We start from the raw sequence: 16,069 nt of genomic DNA, 5'->3' as shown, positions 1-16,069 counted from the left end.
GCCCCGAGCGCAGAGCCAGCGCCCGCCATGAGGGAGATCGTGCACATCCAGGCGGGCCAGTGCGGGAACCAGATCGGCACCAAGGTGGGCCGGGCGCCGGGCTTCCCTGCGGGTGGGCAGCTGGCAGGCCGTGGGTGTCAGGGCTCGAGCCCTCGGTGCGAACGCTCCGGTGCGCACCCTCTGTGCCACTCGGTCCTCGGAGCCCAGCCCGGTCCTGCGCGGCACCCGGGAAGTGATCGAGGAGTGGCGCGGCCGCGGAGNCGTCTGCCCCCCCCCCCCCGCCTCTCCCTTCCCAAGTTTTGGGAAGTGATCAGCGATGAACACGGTATCGACCCGGCCGGAGGCTACGTGGGTGACTCGGCGCTGCAACTGGAGAGAATCAACGTCTACTACAATGAGTCATCCTGTGAGTAGCGCGGCGCGGCCGGGACCCCGCCCTTCCCGGTCCGACCCGGTGGTCCCCCTCCTAGACCCTCGGCCGTCCCCGTCCGTCCCTGCCCGGACCCCAGCCGTCTGCCCCTCGGATCCCAGCCATCCCGGCCCCCCGCCCCCCGGGATCCTAGCCATCTCCCCCGGGACCCTCGGCCAGCCCCGTCTTGGACCTCGGCCACCCCTTTTCCTGGTTAGGCCTTCCCCCTCTAGGACCCCGGCGTTGTCGGCCTTCTCGGGTCTTCTCCGCCCGATCCCAAGTTGGCCATCTGGATGCCGCCCTCGAGCGAGGGTAGTTTGCTCTCGGAAAATTTCCCGGGGTACAGCAGGATGCCCGGGTCCTTCCTCACTCCCCCTGGGGCGGGAAATCCGCCGTCAGTTTATTTCAAAAAGCCGAATTTGGCCTATCACGCGGGTCTGAACTCTTGAACCTGACAACCCGTTAGTGTTGTGAAATCACTTACTGGGTCATGTCCGACTTTCTGTTTTGCTTTGTTTTTCAGTTTAAAATGTTATCTCTTAACGGAGATTCTTGGCTAAGAATTTGAAAAGCACTCCTTTAAATGACTCCTCTGCCCCCTTACCAACCTCTAGAAACTCTTGATGCTCCCTGGAAGCTGAAACTACAGACAGTTCTGGGTAATTGGTGAAGTTCAGTAAAAATTGCAGGCTGTCGTTTACCCAAGGTTGGGAATCATTTCCCCCTTGACCTGGATACCTACATATATACTGTGGCTACGTCTACCCACTATTTCTGTAACAATTTTATTATAAAATTGGATATGTGCCCTTCACAAAGCAACGAAAAGTGAAGATGTTGAAAGAACCCTCAGAAAATGACAGATGCTACCCTTCCACATATGTGACACATCGCCCCAGAATAATTCCTCTGGTTTTTGGAGTTCCTTGCTCTTTGTCCACACAAGAGCTGGGAAGAGCAAGATACATAAAGCACTGGGTTTTATTCACTCAGCAGCTATAAGAAAAGGTTTGGGAGAGCAGGACGTACAATATGACATTTCTAGACAGCACTAAAAATTCCAGTTATACATTGCATTTCCTGTGAACCCTTGGGTCCACTTTGTTTACATCCTTGCTTCAGTGGGTGTGTGCATCACAGGACCCGAGTTGTAGAGCAGGTCCTATGGGCAATCATATTAACCCCATCCTCACTAGGGAACAATTTCCTGCCCAAGAGGCATGAAAACGTGCTTGCTAACAACAAGGCTGCACAGCAAATGTCATTCGTAAATGAGAGTGTCTTCCGGAAACAGCCTTTAGGCTGGTGCCTGCAACGCGGTGCTTAGACTATAGCTTGGATCCATTAATGTGTGTGCATGAGGGATGTGCCAAAAAGTGGAAAGAACGGCACAGCAGCCCAGCAATTTGCTGCAACAGATACGGTTTATTTCCATGGAGCTATAAAAGTAAAACCGCCCAGCAGGAAAGAGGTGTCGGGGTGAAGTGGAAAATACAGAAGGCAGGAAGTCAGGAGACCGGATTTCTCATCCTGCTTATTCCTGGAACTTCCTCTGCCCATTCATGCTTGGGTCGATTTCCTCATCTGAACAATTTAAGGTGGGAATGGGTTGTTCAAGGTCCCTCCCAGTGCTAAGGTTCTGTGATTCGAAGAAAGCCAGGTCTGTCTCTGAAGAAAGCCTGTTTCATAGGATCCAGGCAGCTGTGCTGGGGGAACTTGCTACAGGGAAGTTGATCACTCTGGAAGCCAGAAAGTGACCTTTGTGGGTGGGCTCTGTTCTCTTCCAGCTCAGAAATACGTGCCCAGGGCTGCCCTGGTGGACTTGGAGCCAGGCACCATGGACAGTGTGAGGTCCGGGCCTTTTGGGCAGCTCTTCCGGCCTGACAACTTCATCTTCGGTGGGTTCCATCTTTCCTACTTGCTTCTGTTTCTCTCCTCCCCCCACTTTTTTTTTTAACATCAAACTAATTTATGTGCAAGATTAAAAACATCACTTGGCAAAGAAAAGCTTAGAATGGAAATCAACAGTCCCATGTCACAGAGGGTACCCCTTTTAATTCTTGTGTTTTCTTTAGGAAAGTAATGTGTGTATCTCTAAATGAAATGATTATATTGATAGTTCTTTTATTTTTAAGTTTATTTATTTATTTTGAGAGGGGGAGGGAAAGGGGCAGAGAGAGAGGGAGAGAGAGAATGCTAAGCAGGCTCCACGCTGTCAGCCGAAAACCTGATGTGGGCCTCGAACCCACGAACCGTGAGATTTTGAGCTGAGCCGAAATCGAGAGTCGATTGCTTAACCAACTGAGCCACCCAGGTGCCCCAGCCAATAGACATTGATTTAACAAATTTTTTAGACATTAATTTCTTTCTTCCCCTTATAAATTATCATAATATGATATATTACACATTTTTTTAACTTCCATGTTTTTATACCTGTATTTCTCTTCCATTACCTATAGAGAGTTATTCTGCTTTCTTTCTAAAGGCTGGCACCATGTGAATTTTGCTTTGTCAGAATTGGGCAAATCTTTCCCTCCCTTCTTCCACCTAAAACATGATAAAGCACCTGTCCCTCCACACATTCCTAAAGAAAATTATATAACAGTAGATGAAATGGTACCATTAGTGCTACCAGCCTTCATCACCCAGTAGTCATGGTTTTTAGAGTCAAGGTTACTTGACCCAAAATATTCAAAGGGGGAATGTTCAAAATATTCAAGAAGAGACAGAATCTTGAAAGATTTTATTCTGCTACAAAGTAGCAGGCTACACCTGTTGTAAAGGTGACTCAGCAAGATGAACGTTCACAGAGTTTATGAATCTTTCAGGTATCATCCCCACTCCCCGATCACCCTGACAACAGACACAACCAATAAGGTAGGCAAAGTTCCCAAAAATAACTTGTTCAGGGGTTGGAGGAAAATTGGCCCTAAGCAGAAACTCTTTTGGATCCTGCTGCCCAATGTGGTAGCCACTAGCCACACATGGCTATTTAAATTAAAGTTAATAAAATATTACATAAAATCAATTCACTTCCTCAATTGTACTGGCTACATTTCAAGTGCTCAATAATTAAATATAGCTAGTGGCTACCATACTGGACATAAGGAACAGTTCCTTCATTGCAGAAAGTTCTATTGGATAGCAGTGCTCAGGGCCTTAGTAGAGATACTCTCCCAAATTAGGGGAATGAAAAGAGAAAACAGAAAGGCACTGTGCAAACGTGGTCATATGTAGCCATTTCTATCTTAGGAGCCAAAGTAGAACCTACAGGGTGTGTAGCAGATGTGAAAGCCTTCCACTCAGCAATTGTATTTTAATGTTAAATACCACACATTCACTTCACTTATGTTCTTTTCTCAAAAATCACCAATGTAATAGAATAAGAAATATGCCTGGAGGGAAAACTATTACTTGTCAACCTAAATACCTCAATCAACAACAAACAAAATTTCAGTGCCTGTAAAAGGCAAAGTGTCTTACAAGGATATGAGAGACTCCTAAGGCTGATTTGTGGCTTGAAGTTACTATTGTAAATGTATCAAAGATCTACTTTCCAACCCCTCCCATAAAAGGCATGAGATAGAGATAGTTTCACAAGGGTAACAGATAATCCTCTGTTATTTAAACCCTATATATCTAGAGAATCTCATTCACAGTAAGTGCTTGATATGTATTAGCCACATCCTAGGAATGCAAGGATGGTTCAACATTGAGAAGTCAGCTAATTAAGAGAGACAACACTTTAATAGGTGCCCAAAAATATTTGATAAAACTCAGTATGTGTTCCTGACTTGTAGAAGACAAAAACACTTATGTACAAGATGGAAATAGAAGGAAACTTCCTCTATTTAAGAATTATCTACCAAGGGGTGCCACGGGGCGCCTGGGTGGCTCAGTCAGTTAAGCATCCGATTTCGGCTGAGGTCGTGATGTCACTGTTCCTGGGTTTCAGCCCCGCATCAGACTCTTTGCTGACAGCCAGCTCAGAGCCTGTAGCCTGTTTCGGATTCTGTGTCTCCTTCTCTTTCTGACCCTCCCCTACTCATGCTGTCTCTGTCTCTGTCTCTCTCTCTCTTAGAAATAAATAAAACATTAAAAATTAAAAAAAAAAAAAGAATTACCTACCAAGGGGTGCCTGGGTGGCTCAGTCAGTTAAACGTCTGACTTCAGCTCAGGTCGTGATCTTGCAGTTTGTGGGCTCAAGCCCCACATTAGGCACTCTGCTCTCTGTGTAGAGCCCGCTTTGGATCCTCTGTCTCCCTGTCTCTCTGCCCCTCCCCCATGCACTCTCTCTCTCACTCCCTCTCAAGAATAAATAAACATTAAAGAAAAAGAATTATATACCAAAATACATAACAGTGTCATACTCACCGGTGAAACATTAGAAGCATTCCCAGCAAAGTCAGGTATGAGAAGATGTCCATTGCCTCTTCCATGTTCCATGTTTTAAAGGTTCTAGCCAGTGCACAAAGACCAGAGGAAGAAAAGAGATATAAATCACTTAAAGGAAAATACAAAATTGTTTTTTGAAGGTGGAGTGATTCTCTTGGATTTTCCAGATAGGCTGTCCAGTGAACAGTGATTAGCGTTTATAAGACCTCAGTAAGGCAGCCAGACACAAGATAAAAAGACTCAGACGTTATTGCTATGAGTGACCAACTCTCTTGATTTGCCTGGGACTCGGAGGTCTCCCAGGACACCACAACTTCAGTGTTGAAACTGGTGAAGTTCCAGGCAAACTGGGACAAATTGATCTCCTTAAAAACAATAGTCAATTATAAAATATAATGGGGAGATACCCTCTTCGTACTACGATAACAAAAGTTGTGCCTAGGGACAAAATTTACTAGTAGTTGGGAATGAGGAGGAGTCATTAAAACAAGATATTTTTTGTCCAACACACTGGCTAATACTTTAAAATCCAACAGCTAGTGTTGGTGAAGTTATTTGGGGCAATGACAGTTTTAAGTGTTGTCAGAGAACAACTTAAAGGATTCAGCAGCTCAAGAATTTTGATTTGACAGTTTCAGTGCAAGGAATCTCTCCTACAGAAATGCTTGCTCGTGCATCCTTGGGCAACGCATTCTGGTTTCTGAAGAGCTGAACCCCTTTGCCCACCCCCATCTCATTGCCCTTACCACCACCTCCCTCCGGGCCTTGTGATACATAGACGTGACTTGGAGAACAATATTCTGTAGGCTCAGGAGGAAATAAGGATGACTTCCCCATGCTTGCTTTATATAGATCAGCTCCATCTTTCACTTTTTCTTAGTAAGTAGGTATGATTCTTAGCAGCCATAGACCCTATGTAACCGCTTCGAGTTAGATTAGCAGAAAAGAGAGAGCACTGAATGGGGACAAGGGAAACTCGGGGGCTGATTTCAGCTCTGCCCACCTCTGGTGCTATCAGCCCCTTCTCTGGGCTCCTTCAGTTTCACACTCTGTGGAATGAAGGGCCCCCCAAGCATCCGGGCCTCTGTAAGAATCTGAGAGGATGGCTAAGGCTTCTTTTTTATTATTATTTAAATTTAATTGAAATTTTAGTTAACATACCTTGCAATGTTGGTTTAAGGAGTAGAATTCAGCGATTCGTCACTTATATACAACACCCAGTGCTCATCACAAGTGCTTCCTTAGTACCCATCACCCATGTAGCCCATCCTCCACCCACCTCCCTCCATCCACCCACAGTTTATTCTCTATCATTAAGGGTCTCTTGTAGTTTCCCTCTCATCTCTTACTCCCTTCCCTTATGTTCATCTGTTTTGTTTCTTAAATTCCACATATGAGTGAAATCATATGGTGTCTTTCTCTGATTTACCTATCTCGCTTTGCGTAATATGTTCTAATTCCATCCATGGCATTGCAAATGGCAAGACGTGTGTGTGTGTGTGTGTGTGTGTGTGTGTGTAAAGAAGATGTGGAATATATAATATATTCAGGAGGATAGCTCACTGAAAGCTAGTTGAATTACAGTTGGCTGACTCTACCTCAGTCAGTAAATGTTACCAAACAAAATTAGTAGACTTCATCATTAAGAAAAGTATACAGTTGACCCTTGCCAAATGCAGGGGTTAAGGGGTGCTGACCCCCCAGGCGTCACAAGTTTACTTATAATGTTTAACTCCTCCAAAACTTAACTACTATCGACTGGAAGTCTTACTGACAATATAAGCAGTCGATTAACACATATTTTGTATGTCGTATGTATTCTATGGTGTATTCTTACAATAAAGTAAGCTAGAGAAAAGAAAATGTTATTAAGAAAATCATAAGGAAGAGAAAATACTTTTACAGCACTGTAGTTATTGATCAAAAAGAATCTGTGCATAAGTGGACCCATGCAGTTTAAGCATGTGTAGTTCAAGGGTCAACTGTACTTCTTTTCTGATGGTAGGAAATTCAAAAGAACTGAAGGCATATACAGGGGAAAGCTTGTCCCTCACTCCTCTTCCACTTGGTTCCCTCCCAGGAGGCCGGCTCCTGCTGCTGACCTTGTAGCTGCCATTCCTGAGTCATGTGCACAGTAGAAGCAAATACATGAGTTTGTGAGTCTAAATATGAAACTGCTGTTTTATGTTTTAAACTTTTATTTATGTTTGAGAGACAGAGTGTGAGCAGGGGAGGGGCAGAGAGAGAGGGAGACACAAAGTCTGAAGCAGGCTCCAGGCTCTGAGCTGTCAGCACAGAGACCAAGGCCGGGCTTCAACTCACAAACTGAGAGATCATGACCTAAGCCAAAGTCAGATGCTTAACAAACTGAGCCATCCAGGCGCCCTGAAATGTGGCCATTTAAAACACAGAGTGAACTGTGAGAATTCATTCAGTTGCAGCTGAGAATTCATTTAAGCCATGGGTTTCTGGCAACTAAATTCAAAAAAGGAAGCCCATTAAAGGACACAGTGGTCATCATCATAAAAGGGAATATACCACTCTTTTAAAAAGGGAGATCCCCCTTCATTCTACACTATTTATATTTATTTTCAATTTTTACTTTGCCTTTTTCAACAAAAGCTAATAAAGAACCATGTTATTTAAAACTAAGAAATAATTTTTAATAGTTACATAATGTGTAATTATTTATTTCATAATGGCTAATAATCAGGGAGTCATTTCTTACCTAATTTTGCTCTAAGAAAGAATATAGTAAGGGGCACCTGGGTGGCCCAGTCGGTTTAGGGTCTGACTTCAGCTCAGGTCATGATCTCATGGTTCGTGGATTCAAGCTTCGTATTGGGCTCTGTGCTGCCAGCTTGCTCAGAGAGCCTGGAGCCTGCTTCAGATTCCGTGTCTCCTTCTCTCTTTGCCCTTCCCCAGCTTGCACTCTGTCTCTCTCAGAGATAAATAAAATGTTTAAAAAAAAGAAAGAAAGAATATAGTATTCTGGCTCAGTCAGTGGAGCATGCGACTTTTGATCTCAGGGTAGTGAGTTCAAGCCCCACCTTGGATGTAGAACTTAAAAAAAAAAAAAAAGGAATATAGTAATATAGAATCTAGATGTTTGCATCTTGGTTCACATAAATTGGTCTGTGCTTCTAACTCTGATCACAGAATAGATTCTCAAAAGTAAAGTTATTGGGTCAGAGCCTATTTGAACATATTTAAGCCCATTATACATTTTGCTTTAACTGGGTTAATGCCACTAGCAGTGTTTGAGGACAGAGTTTTTGCTCTGTTTTTCCCTTTTTGAGAAATGTATCAACTGAGGGACTCTGAGCAATATAATTGAAATTGTTTTAAGAACTGCTGTATAGGAAATGGAAAAAGGTCTCTGAATCTGGAGAGTCTGTATAAATTGCATAGACTGTCAGTTCAAGGAAAGAGAAATTTGCACTCACATAAACAGGATTCACACATAAAGAAACCTGAAAACCCAATATTAAAGTACAACTCAGTGAACCCTGTTGCCATGGGGAGGAGTGGTTAGTAGAAACACACACACACACACACACACACACACACACACACACACACCTTATTGCTTGCGGAGGAGGGGGGAACAGAAAAAAATTATCCAGTTGTACATTGTTTAAATTTAAGATGTCAAACTTATACTTGTTACATTGGGCTTCATGTAACATTGGTCTGTTTTATTTCTTAAAGTGGGTGGTATATAGGTATTTATTGAGTATGTTTCAGATGACTTTACATGCCTTAAGGCTGTCATCAGAAAAATGTTGGTGTGGATGAGGCAGTATCTCTTGTTTCTGCGCTTTCTGGAGGTTTCTGATAGGACTCAGGGGGCCATCCACCTTCTCTGGCTCACTTGTCCCCCACCCAGCCCAGATGTCCGCTCAGGGTCAGGCCTCCCTTCGGCCATCACTCCCGTGCAGCCAGGACCCATTGAGCTTTTAGAGTCTTTATGAAACTGGATCAACTATTGAAGCCATGGTGAGCTAGTTTCCCTTGGCAGTGGCTTCAGTGAAGGTGGAGGTTTTCTTTGGTTTAATGTATTTGAACTGAAGACTGAGAGAGCCTAAGAAAGGTCTGGTCTTGTCTTTCTAGCTGTCAGTAAGTGGAACAAAAAAGATTAAGAGCAAATTAACATAGACCTGTGATGACCATTTAATTATCAAATGCACTGTCCCTGTAAACCTTCAAGAATATTAGAAATGACATCTGGCATTTAAATTGTCTCCAGAATTCTTTCTGATTTCTTTGCTAGAACATGCGTCCTTAATTTTGACTCAGAATATTTAAAAGTTTTTAACAGATTGTCCTGATGTGAGATAGCTTTAATAGTAATTTTGAAAGCTGACACTGTTTTTAATTCAGAATTGCAAATTGTTTAAATGAATGTTTTTCTTTTGTTAAAATAGCACGCTCGTTATGGGGAATGGAGAGGTGTCCCGGATGTATGAACACACTATACTGTGTGGTGAAATGGTTGTTTTTAAGGATGCTCCAGTTAATAAAAGAGGTGGAATTGTCTATGAACGGGAGAGGCTTCATTCCCCATTAGCTTTAGGGCTCATTTTTCCAGAGCTGGCAAATACAGTAAACCGGTGTTATTCATTTCTAGGTATGAGGTAAAGTGGTTTTTTCTTTTTGTTTTTGTTTTTTTTTTAGTTTTTATTTTTTTATTCTTGAGTGGTTTAAAAAAACACACTTGAAGTAACTATAGCTTTAAAAGTGTAAGTTTTCTGCATTTAAGTTTTGAACATGAATATACTTGAAAAAGAAACCCTTTTTTTGTTTAACATGTATCGTTTTTGAGAGAGAGAGAGGGAGAGGGAGAGAATGAGCGGGGGAGGGGTAGAGAGAGAGGGAAACACAGAATGCAAGCAGGCTCCAGGCTCCGAGGTGTCAGCACAGAGTCTGATGTGGGTCTTGAACCCATGAACTGTGAGATTATGACCTGAGCCAAAGTCAGATGCCTAACCGACTGAACCATCCAGGTGCCCCAGGAAAACCCTTTTTCATAACGAATTGCTCGTCGTATAGCAGTCATGCCCAGGGACAGTAGGAGAGAGTTTTGTGGGAGAAAATGGAGTCACAGGAAGCCTCTTTCTGCACATGTAACTTTCCCTTCCAGATTCGGGGTGAGAGGGCTTCAGGGAGCACTTAATCCCTCACCCAGTGTGAGCAGGAGGTAAACCAGAGGGTTGACTCCGAGAAAACCCTGGGGACCTGTTGTGACCCGCCTGCAGCCTTGTGTTCTACAGTCCCGAGCCGCTGATTAATGTCACAACATCTCATTACAGAACATGTTCAACTCATGACCCCCAAATATTTAACTGGGAACGTCTGTTGCTAGGAGACAGGGGCAAAATATTTTGAGAAGTCACTAGCTTCTTTTTTGTCAAGAGCAGAGAAAACCTTGTGGCTAATCGTGCTGCAATACTGAGGAAGCTGAGTGAACCGTGCGAGCTTGACTTGCTGTGACTACGCGTCTGCCTGAAGCCACCTACCTGCCGTCGGTTGCTGGTTTCTGATCTGTGTAATGAAATAATCTCTGGCCTCTTTTTGGCGATTGCACTCATGTCCTTTCCGTCGTGAAGGTGCGCTGGTCCTAGACTGAGCTCATGACCAAGCATAGATCCCAGCCCTTGCTCTTCCTGGTCCCTCTGGTGCGTCTGGCCAGCCTGCTGCCTGCTAGCTTGGGGGTGGGGGGAGGTGGACAGCAGTTAGTGGGGGCACAGGAAGGCAATGGCCATTTTCGAGCCAGCTGAGCAGGAAAAAAGAGAATCTGTGCTCGTAAGAGAGAACGCAGTTGCCTCCCAGATGAGGAAATGGCCACCAGGAGGGCTGGGGTGGCCGGCGCCCTCGGGGTGAGCTGCAAGCATGGGGGGGGGTGCCCCGGGCCCACGGGGCATGTGGAGCACAGTGCCGCCATGCCTGTCATCTTCGTGCCTTGGACCTGTAGACGGGGAACAGACAACAGGAGTGAGTGGCTAATATGCCTTGTGAGGTGGCACTGAGACAGACAGCAAGGGGCCGCCTGTACCTCGTTTCTATGCGCGGTCCTGCCCCCCTGGACACATCACTACTTAATATTGAAATGTGTGTCATGTTTTCGTCACAAAGTTAAAGCTGTTTGCACCTGTTCTCTTCAAACGCACAGTGTGTGGCATAAAAATGGAACCCCCTCATCCCTAGTACCAGTGACCCTGAGATTTTATTCCCTGGGGCTAACTAGTGCTGGACACGGCGCAGATGTGTCCTGCCTGACTCTTTCCTATGTATGCGCGCGTGCGCGTACACACACACGCAGTTGATTCGGTTTTCAGAAGATGGGATCATGCTACTCATATTTTGCAGCTTTTTGAGAAGTTCATTAATGTTTAGGGACATTCCCTGTGACCATCACCGTGCCTTTATGCTGCATGGGGGTCCTCATGTAGTAATCCCCCCACTTACTGATATTTGTAAAACTTCCCTTAAAGGCATGTTTTCATATTTTAATTTTCTCTTGATTATCATAAGAGACAGGTTTGTTTAAAAATTTTTTATAAGCAATATGTAATATGGAAAGTTAACTCTCCTATTATCCCGTCCTTCAGACAAGTACAGTTATTGGTTCGCTGTATATTTCTTCAATTTATTTCCGAAATGCAACTTTAAGTGGTTTTTAAAAATATTTTTATTTATTTCTGAGAGAGAGAGAGAGAGAGACAGCATGAGCAGGAAAGGGTCAGAGAGAGAGGGAGGTTCAGAATCCGAAACAGGCTCCAGGCTCTGAGCTAGCTGTCAGCACAGAGCCCGATGTGGGGCTCGAACCCACGAACCGTGAGATCATGACCTGAGCCGAAGTCGGACGCTCAACTGACTGAGCCACCCAGGCGCCCCTACGTGTTTTAATAAAGTCTAAAACGTCCACTTTGCTAGCTAGGTAAAACGTTTGCTTGGCCCAGGGCTCAAAGGGAACAAAAGGGTTCACGGTGAAAACTTGGCCTCAAGCTGGTGCCCACGCAGGCTCCTTCCCAGAGGCAGCACTCCAGGATTCCTGTGGTTATTCCATGCCTATAGCAGCAGATACATACCTGTTACACACATCAATGACAGCCAACTGCATACACCATTTGGTACTTTGGGGTTCGTTTTTCCCCCCTTAGCAATATGCTCAGTACTAGGGCTGATGGCTGATCGTATTCTGTCACATAGATACCATCACTGATTTAAGCCCTCTGTTAAAACATATTTCGGTTGTTTCCTTCTTTCTTTACTATTGCAAACCGCTCCTCAGTGAGTACTTGTCTCTATGTCATTTTCCACGTGTGCGGGTGTATCGATCTAGGCAAATCTATAGAAGTAAAATTGCTGAGTCTAAGGGGACGAATTCTGATAGATATGCTAAGCTGTTCTCTGTAGACGGGAAGCTCTGTTACGCCTCTCTGCAGCCTCACAGTGTGGAGGGAGGCGGCTTCCCCCAACTCTGGCCAACAGTATCCTCAAGCTTTCAGATCGCTTTCAGTTTCATAGGGGAGAAACTCCTGTGAATCTCCTTGTTTTCATGTGCATTTCCTTTATGAGGAATACATCAACTATTTAAGTTATTTGAATTTCCTTCCCTGTGAATTGTTTATGGCCTTTGCCCATTTTCCTAAAAGTTACTGTTTTCCGTACTGATTTGTAGGACTTCTTTAGATATTAAAGGAGGGCGTCCCTTTGTATGTGATACATGTCACTGGTAGTCAATCCATTTTAAACTTACTGAAGAATCACAGGATTTGGGTTGCTTTTCTTGTTTTACAGACTTCCACTTCACACCCACAGTACTTAGCACTGATAAAAGCTGTGGAAGCTTCAAGGAAGTTTGAGATAAGACTCCTGTCTCCCAAAGTAGGCCCTTGTGTAAGGCCATGCCCGCAGTCCCCTGCAGAATCCAGGGGGCTGGAAGCAGACCTCAGGGAGAGGGCCTTCGCTCCAAAGTGCACGGCTGCCTCCCATCTGCTGGTCTCCCCTGACGTGGCACTGGGCTGCTCCCGAGAGGCAGCCTGAGCGCTGTCACTGCTCCCCAGCGCAGCTCGACGCCAGTGTCTCTGGCGTCAGGTATGAACCTGCCCCCCCAGAGCACAGAAGCCGGTCTCTGGATGGTGGTTGTGGTGGTTACCACCAGCTGGGTAGAGACAGAAATCAAGTGAACATCTTTGGAATAAGTGGAGAGAGGTCCCTATAGTGTGATTCCTGCACTGTCTTAGCTCTGAGCGGAAGGACAAACAGGCCTTGGCATCTCTTCTTCCTCTGTGTCCGCTTGACACAGATCACCTGCCAGCCCCTATGGCACATCCTGGTCCTTTCCATTCAATAGGTAGGGAAAGTTGGATAGGGATGCTAACGAATTTTTTAAAAATCTTTTATACATGAGTCTTTTTAAAACTAGATTTGAGGGGCGCCTGGGTGGCTCAGTCGGTTAAATGTCTGACTTCGGCTCAGGTCATGATCTCACAGTTCGTGGGTTTGAGCCCCATGTCAGGCTCTGTGCTGACCGCTAGCTCAGAGCCTGGAGGCTGTTTCAGATTCTGTGTCTCCCTCTCTCTCTGACCCTCCCCTGCTCACTCTCTCTCTCTCTCTCAGAAATAAATAAAACATTAAATTTTTTTTTAAAAAAATCTAGATTTGATATACACCTGCTTACCAAATAAATAAAACACTTTTTAATAATCTTCCTTGCTTCTTTTTAAAATTTTTTTTAATGTTTTATTTATTTCTAGGGGGGAGAGAGAGAGAGACAGCGTGAACAGGGGAGGGTCAGAGAGAGAGGGAGCCACAGACTGAAACAGGCTCCAGGCTCTGAGCTGGCAGTGAGCACAGAGCCCGACGCGGGGCTCGAACCCACAAACCGCGAGATCATGACCTAAGCGAAAGTCGGACGCTTAACCGACTAAGCCACCCAGGGGCCCCTAATCTTCCTTGCTTCTTAAATAACTTTAGCTGTATATTACATTGCCTTGTTACCAGTTAAAATAATGAGAAACAGCAGTGCCTTGTTTCTACAGTTTATTATTAAATATAGGGCTGCCTGGGTGGCTTGGTCAGCTAAGCGCCGGACTCTTGATTTCTGCTCAGGTCATGATCTCACAGTCGTGGGATCCAGCCCCCTGTATGGGGCTCCGTGCTGGGCGTGGAGCCTGCCTGGGATTCTCTCTCTCCCTCTCCCTCTGCCCCTCCCCACCTTGCACGCTCTCTCTAAAAAAAAAAAAAAAATTTTTTTTAAAGATTTTAATGTTTATTTATTTTTGAGAGAGAGAAAGAGCATGAGCCAGGGAGGGGCAGAGAGAGGGACACACAGAATCCAAAGCAGGTTCCAGGATCCCAGCAGTCAGCCCTACTGAAATCGTGTGCCGCTCTCTTGTGCTTTGTCCCAGGACAAACCGGCGCGGGCAACAACTGGGCGAAGGGGCACTACACGGAAGGGGCCGAGCTGGTGGACTCGGTGCTCGACGTGGTGAGGAAGGAGTGCGAGCACTGCGACTGCCTGCAGGGCTTCCAGCTCACGCACTCGCTGGGCGGGGGCACGGGCTCGGGCATGGGCACGCTGCTCATCAGCAAGATCCGCGAGGAGTACCCCGACAGGATCATGAACACGTTCAGCGTCATGCCCTCGCCCAAGGTGTCGGACACGGTGGTGGAGCCCTACAACGCCACCCTGTCGGTGCACCAGCTGGTGGAGAACACGGACGAGACGTACTGCATCGACAACGAGGCCCTGTACGACATCTGCTTCCGCACCCTCAAGCTGACCACGCCCACCTACGGCGACCTCAACCACCTGGTGTCCGCCACCATGAGCGGCGTCACCACGTCCCTGCGCTTCCCGGGCCAGCTCAACGCCGACCTGCGCAAGCTGGCCGTGAACATGGTGCCCTTCCCGCGCCTGCACTTCTTCATGCCCGGCTTCGCGCCGCTCACGGCCCGCGGCAGCCAGCAGTACCGCGCGCTCACGGTGCCGGAACTGACGCAGCAGATGTTCGACGCCAAGAACATGATGGCGGCGTGCGACCCGCGCCATGGCCGCTACCTGACCGTGGCCACCGTCTTCCGGGGCCCCATGTCCATGAAGGAGGTGGACGAGCAGATGCTGGCCATCCAGAACAAGAACAGCAGCTACTTCGTCGAGTGGATCCCCAACAACGTCAAGGTGGCCGTGTGCGACATCCCGCCGCGCGGCCTCAAGATGGCCTCCACCTTCATCGGCAACAGCACGGCCATCCAGGAGCTGTTCAAGCGCATCTCCGAGCAGTTTTCCGCCATGTTCCGGCGTAAGGCCTTCCTGCACTGGTTCACGGGAGAGGGCATGGATGAGATGGAGTTCACGGAGGCCGAGAGCAACATGAACGACCTGGTGTCCGAATACCAGCAGTATCAAGAAGCCACGGCCAATGATGGCGAGGAAGCTTTTGAAGACGATGAAGAGGAGATCAATGAATAGAGGCGCATCCCTGTCTCACATACCACAATTCAGATGTTCTTCCTTTAACTCCGGAGCATCGTGACCCTAATGGCCACCACATGGTGCTCTGTTCTAACAATGTGGGCATAGACCCCTCACCAATGCTACAGAATTGCACTATCAGTCATCTGGAATGAAGAAAGTACAGCGGAATAGCTGAGAATTGGCAGTCCTACCCAATCAAAAGATCTGACGACAGATTTTCTACTGGAAGACTTGAAACAATGAACGGGCCATCGATGAAGGGCCAAACGAATTGACCTCACCTTCTGTTTAGTGTTCGACCATGCTGAAAATTAGCAAGGAAGTTAGAAACGGTGTTTTTCACCCTTTGTGATGAAACCTAAAGCTGTGCAGTGTTGCCTTATACTGAAAATGCAATATGGAACTTGAAAACAACGTATTCATAATAAAACGCTAAAACTGTCCCTTTGCCTTTTCCAGCCTCTGTGTCCTTGATAGATTTGTTACTTTGTGTTGTTATGATGGCTCCTTGGGTACCTTGTCTCTTTCTGGGGGGAATTGCCTCTGCCACTAAGGGAATAAGATCAAAGGAAAGACTTTTCTTGAACCGCAGGCGTTAAGGGTGGCAGCCAGAATTCTCCAGAGCGTAAAAGTAGCACACGCATAACTAAAAGCCCATCATCCCCATTTGCAGCCAGCACGTAGACCTCCCACAGAATCCGCTCCCTGCATTCTGTCCCAGTCAGCCCCAACCTTCCCTAACAGCTGGGTTAAGATTTGCCAGCGAAGCTACAGAAAAT

The 16,069-nt window shown here is 46.2% G+C and overlaps 1 protein-coding gene across 1 annotated transcript; it reads left to right on the top strand.

Moving 5' to 3' along the window:
* Positions 1-6: 6 nt before the first annotated feature.
* On the top strand, positions 7-15,733 carry TUBB6 (tubulin beta 6 class V). The gene is made up of 4 exons (XM_077778222.1): positions 7-84; positions 298-406; positions 2,197-2,307; positions 14,221-15,733. The coding sequence occupies exons 1-4, from the start codon at positions 28-30 to the stop codon at positions 15,282-15,284; spliced, it is 1,341 nt and encodes a 446-aa protein (XP_077634348.1). The 5' UTR covers positions 7-27; the 3' UTR covers positions 15,285-15,733.
* Positions 15,734-16,069: the final 336 nt, after the last annotated feature.

This window comes from Crocuta crocuta, unplaced genomic scaffold (genome assembly GCF_008692635.1).
Source record: "Crocuta crocuta isolate KB4526 unplaced genomic scaffold, BGI_CrCroc_1.0 scaffold26, whole genome shotgun sequence".
Taxonomy (NCBI): domain Eukaryota; kingdom Metazoa; phylum Chordata; class Mammalia; order Carnivora; family Hyaenidae; genus Crocuta; species Crocuta crocuta.
This window is presented reverse-complemented; position numbering and strand designations above follow the sequence as displayed.

Bases quoted from the DNA above. Each gene is read 5' to 3' on its own strand.
- TUBB6 (XM_077778222.1), top strand. From the start codon at position 28: ATGAGGGAGATCGTGCACATCCAGGCGGGCCAGTGCGGGAACCAGATC. The intron at 85-297 runs GTGGGCCGGGCG...TCCCTTCCCAAG, and splicing joins GGAACCAGATCGGCACCAAG to TTTTGGGAAGTGATCAGCGA. The intron at 407-2,196 runs GTGAGTAGCGCG...GTTCTCTTCCAG, and splicing joins CTACTACAATGAGTCATCCT to CTCAGAAATACGTGCCCAGG.